The 4,655-nt window shown below is 38.1% G+C and overlaps 1 protein-coding gene across 1 annotated transcript; it reads right to left on the reverse strand.

Annotated features, from left to right (window-relative positions):
- Positions 1 to 3,612: 3,612 nt before the first annotated feature.
- LOC116257170 (stigma-specific STIG1-like protein 3) lies at positions 3,613 to 4,119 on the reverse strand. Its single transcript, XM_031633782.2, has one exon. It carries the CDS (start codon positions 4,097 to 4,099, stop codon positions 3,629 to 3,631), a length of 471 nt encoding a protein of 156 aa, XP_031489642.1. The 5' UTR covers positions 4,100 to 4,119; the 3' UTR covers positions 3,613 to 3,628.
- Positions 4,120 to 4,655: the final 536 nt, after the last annotated feature.

The following is a 4,655-nucleotide window of genomic DNA, read 5'->3' on the forward strand; positions in this document are numbered from 1 at the left end:
ATCATCTTGTGCATCCAATGATTCTAGTACCAATATATACAATCAAGGTACCTAGTATTCGTGTCTGCAGAGAAGAAGAAATATCTCAAGGATTTAGCAAATTGGCCATTTGGAAACCAAAGAAACAAATGTGGGTGAAAAATGATACCAAGCTACAAACAAGTTACAAAAGTCATCCATTGTTCAAAAATTTTTGCTAGAATGAGAAAGGATTGGATTTGCTCATGCGCCATGGCTACCAGCCATTCCCTGACCTTGGCAAACATAAAATGGAATCTTGGAACCAATTACCTTGATAGGACAACGAGAAACTCAAGCCTTGGGATGTCAAAGTTATGAAAAAGTGGATGCTGAGGAAGAAATCAACCCAGTACCTTTTGTCAAGAGCAACCACATAGGCGGATGTTCACCATCATTCTGAATCAACAAATCTGTTATCATTTTGTCATCGTTTTGTCATTTTGTAGTCATTGTACTCCAATAGACCAAGTGTCTTTATTTTGTAATACCTTCAAATTTGCAATGACATATGCAATTTACTTCCATATAAAATGTCTCAAATCTCATCTAACCTCTTTATAATCTTTAGGATGGCACCTGAGGATCAAACACCAAGAGCCTTCAAGGAGGTAAATCCAGAACTCACTGAATCAGAATGTCAAGAGTTCATCCAAATAAGAAAGCAAGATCAACCGTCACCTTTGATTAATGATCCAATTGAGGAAATTAACATTGGCACGAAAGAGAATCCAAAGATTTTGCAAATCAAAACAAGTCTCTCAGCAGAAAAAAGAAAAGAGTTGAAAGACTTCCTCAAAGAGCATCAAGTAGCCTTTGCATGGACTTATGAGGATATGTCAGGACTCAATACAAAATTAGTAAAGCATGACTACCATTGAAACCAAAATGCAAGCCAATCAAACAAAAATTGACGAAACTAGACCCACGTCTTAAATGACAGGTTAAGGAAGGTCTAAAAGACCTACTAAAGGTAGTCTTCATCCGAACAATTGACTATCATGAATGGTTAGCAAACATTGTGGTCCTAGTTGTTTGAATCACCAATCATCACGAATCACATGACTGGTTTTGCCAAAGTGGTCGATAGAATGCGTATTGACAACTAGATGAAAGACTTTCATGGTTGGTCGACTTATGTTTCTTAAATTTTTTCATTGGTACTAGTTGGGAAGCTGAAAGTCTTACCCTTCCCCATCCCCAATTGCACGTGATTGCTTTCGGTGGTTTGGGATCAGCGTCGAGGCCTGCGCATCGGGCTGGCGCGGCCCGACTCCCGAAAATCGAGTTCAGGCCCGAGTCGAAACCCCACATCCAAGCTAGTGCCCAGTTTGGTTAAAACAAAATGAAAATTAATATAAAATAAAAAATTTTAAATATAAAAATATATTTTTAATAATAAAATATATATCATTATTAAATACAAATTATATTAAAAAATCAATTGGGCCCGATGCACAAGCTTAGTCCTGTTGTGCTTTTCATTGGTACTAGAGATTAAGGCGGAATTTGGTTGACATCCTTCTCTAACCCATTTTTGTAAAAACTGGCTTTTAAGAAAACCAAGTTTTTTAATAAGTTTTAGAAACTTTGTTTTTATGTTTGGTGACACATCCAAAACTTGATTTTGAATAGCTTATGGGGGGATCAGGATTCTCACACTCTTTTACAAACCCAGGTTTTCTTAAAAGTGTGTTTTCTTCAAACCAGTTTTGATGTTCTTTATAGTCCCTTTACCCATTTCAATCTCCACAGCCATCAAATGAGTCTTCTATAACGAAAACAGTTCCAACTTAATTATTCGGGTGTGAGATATTAAGTTTGGAGCACACATCGGACCTATCAAGTTATCATCTCATGGAGATGCAACATGGATGGTCAATGGATCGTGGATAACTCATCAGTGACCCATTTTGAAGACAGAATCTGCAGAAAGAAAAAAAAAAGAAAAAAAGAAAACAGGCCATATGCATGAGTGCCACGAAGGCAAAACGTCAAGAACATGGGGAATGGGGACTAAAATATGGGCTGCTTGCAGCCCGTATATATCGCGTGTCCCATTTTTCCAGGAATGCCATGGCGGAACGTTCTGTCCTCGCTTATTCTCTCCAAGATAGCAGATAGTAGCTCCCAGCTCCGTGGGACCGTGGGTACCATTAGTACGCAACAAAAATAAGAGAAGTAAATGTCAAAATTATATTAAATTTTGTATAAAATGTGATATTGATAAATAAAATTTATATACGTCGATATGAGATGAAAAAAAAAGTTATTTGTTTGTTCTCAGCTTAGCTCGGTAAAAAGTTTGTGCCTCTCTAAATCCTTTAATTTGGATATTTTTTAAAAATTCTTTATCATGTATACTTATATTGGATCTATTATGAAGCCTGACATTTAGAGAGCAATTTAATTCATTTGGAAACTTTTAATTTTTTTTGAAGCTGGTGAAAAATTTTCCTTTAGGTAATTGGCGTTTAGAATTGTTTACAATAAAAATAGAAGTTTGGCATTAGCAAATTTAGATGCTTTAACAAATCTTAGATTTCAAACTTTTCCGGTTTTCATTTCCGCTACCTTTTTTTTCCATATAGCCTTTAATTTCCTTTAACGTTTTTCAGGTCATTTCATAGTAATTATTGTGTAATTTTGTCGTTATTTCTGGTTATTTTCATACTTTCCCTATATAATATTAAATTTACACCGTAGACGGTAGACAATTTATTTCCAACTCACATTTGGGTTTGCGTAACTGTTAAACATTTGCAATGAAGAAACATTTGAGTTAAATATATGCATATGAACTTTGGCGACATAAAAATTTTTCATTAGAGAGGACAAACAAAGTTTTAACAAGGGCTACAATATAACTTTTTAAGATTTTATATAACCTAAATGATTTTTTTTTTTAAATTACATGTATTTTTTTTTTTTTTAAACTGTAGGGGACATCATGGCAACCCTGAATATGAACCTAGCCAAACCATATGATGGGAGTATCCAATGGCACATGCTCATGTAGGCTTTGCAGATTTACATACTAATCCTTCATTGTAATTTAATTAGTAATTCATTTATTTATATATTGGTGCCCCTCAACTATTAACTTTTTAAAGGTTCTGCGCTTCAATCAGAAATTTCGACCACCACCTTTAGATGTAGTAGGGTTCGACTAAAGCCTTTCTTCCGAGAAGATGCTTTGAAGGGGAAGGCAAGCAACTGGCATAATCCTTTCGACCCCAACTTCTTCTCACACTGTGAGAAGCGCCGAACACCAACACTGTAGACACTGAGGAAAGAACATTGGGCGTACTGTTCATAAACCAAACTCCAACTGTAGATTCACATTACAAATTACAATGAGAGAAGGAGACAAAATGATTGTGAAGAGAAGTCGCAGAGAAATAGGAATGGAAAGGAATGCAAAACGAAATACAAACAAACAAACAAACAAAAGGAGGCATCTTAAACGAAGGCAATACAGTATAACGTAAACTAAGTATGCAAGTTGAAACTGAAAAAGAGAGAGAGAGGTGGCACAATGTAGCACCACATTTTAATGCCAATAACATTCAAGGGGAGCAGTGCTTCGTAAACATCACCGCAGCAAGCACTAAGCGTAGCCACACATGCCATATAGGCAGTAGGACCCCTTACGGCACTTGTTCCCGCATCTCCCGCAGTTCTTTCTGTCGAACGCCAGATTCACGCACCTCCCCTTGCAGCACGTCTTCGTGAACCTGCACCTCCTCCCACATTTGCCGCAGTTGAGGCGATCGGTCTTCCGATCCACGCACTTCTTGTGGCAGCAGTCAGGGCCAGGGCTTCCCTTCAGTTTGCAGATCTTCCGTTTTTTGTCGCACCTTTGCGGCTTCCAGGATCTGGCCAGGTACCGGCGCAGTCCGAGCGACGGCAGGTCGCCAGAGTAAGGCTCCTCCTCGGCGGTGGGGTCCTCACTGCCGCCAACTACACCTTCCTCTGGTTCCTCGTGTTCTTCGGTTGCGGCTGGGAGTGTCGTGGATGCGACCACCAAAATGAGAGCCCCGATGACTGCTGCTGTTAGGAGTAACCGTGGTGCGGCCATGGTGGTGGCGGCGGAGGCGGAGGTGGTGGTGGTCGTACGGCTAATGATGGAAGCAAGAGGTGGATTGAGAGGGAAAGAAATGAGATGATGTTGGTTTTATAGAGAATTAGCCAGTACTGCTTGGGCTCTTAGTTGCCGGCATGACTGGGCTTGAGTTTGCCAGTCAGGCTTAGCTCATAGCGACTTGGTCTATGCAAGATAATTAATGATTGTTATAATGAAATAGACCGAGTCTAAATCGTCATGCGTAATCACACACTGAGTCCAACATTCACAATCAATGGAATGTGAAGTCACGTATGATTAGTTGTAAAAACAACGTATTAGTTTCAGTAAGTCATTATATAAAACCTACTTATTCAGCCTTCATGTTTACCAAACGTACTGGATTAATCACAATTAATTAACACAAATTCATTTAAAATATAAATGTAAATGACAATTAAAAAATATTAGTAACGTAGAATGGATTTAATTAAAAATTTTTGTATTAAACCATTGTATTTGCAAATCCAGTAGCGTGTTCTAATATTTCTTTTAACAGAGAACCTATCAA

Source organism: Nymphaea colorata, chromosome 7, assembly GCF_008831285.2.
Source record: "Nymphaea colorata isolate Beijing-Zhang1983 chromosome 7, ASM883128v2, whole genome shotgun sequence".
Taxonomy (NCBI): domain Eukaryota; kingdom Viridiplantae; phylum Streptophyta; class Magnoliopsida; order Nymphaeales; family Nymphaeaceae; genus Nymphaea; species Nymphaea colorata.

What these genes read in the sequence shown, in the direction of transcription:
- LOC116257170 (XM_031633782.2), bottom strand. Translation starts at nt 4,099, where the DNA reads ATGGCCGCACCACGGTTACTCCTAACAGCAGCAGTCATCGGGGCTCTC.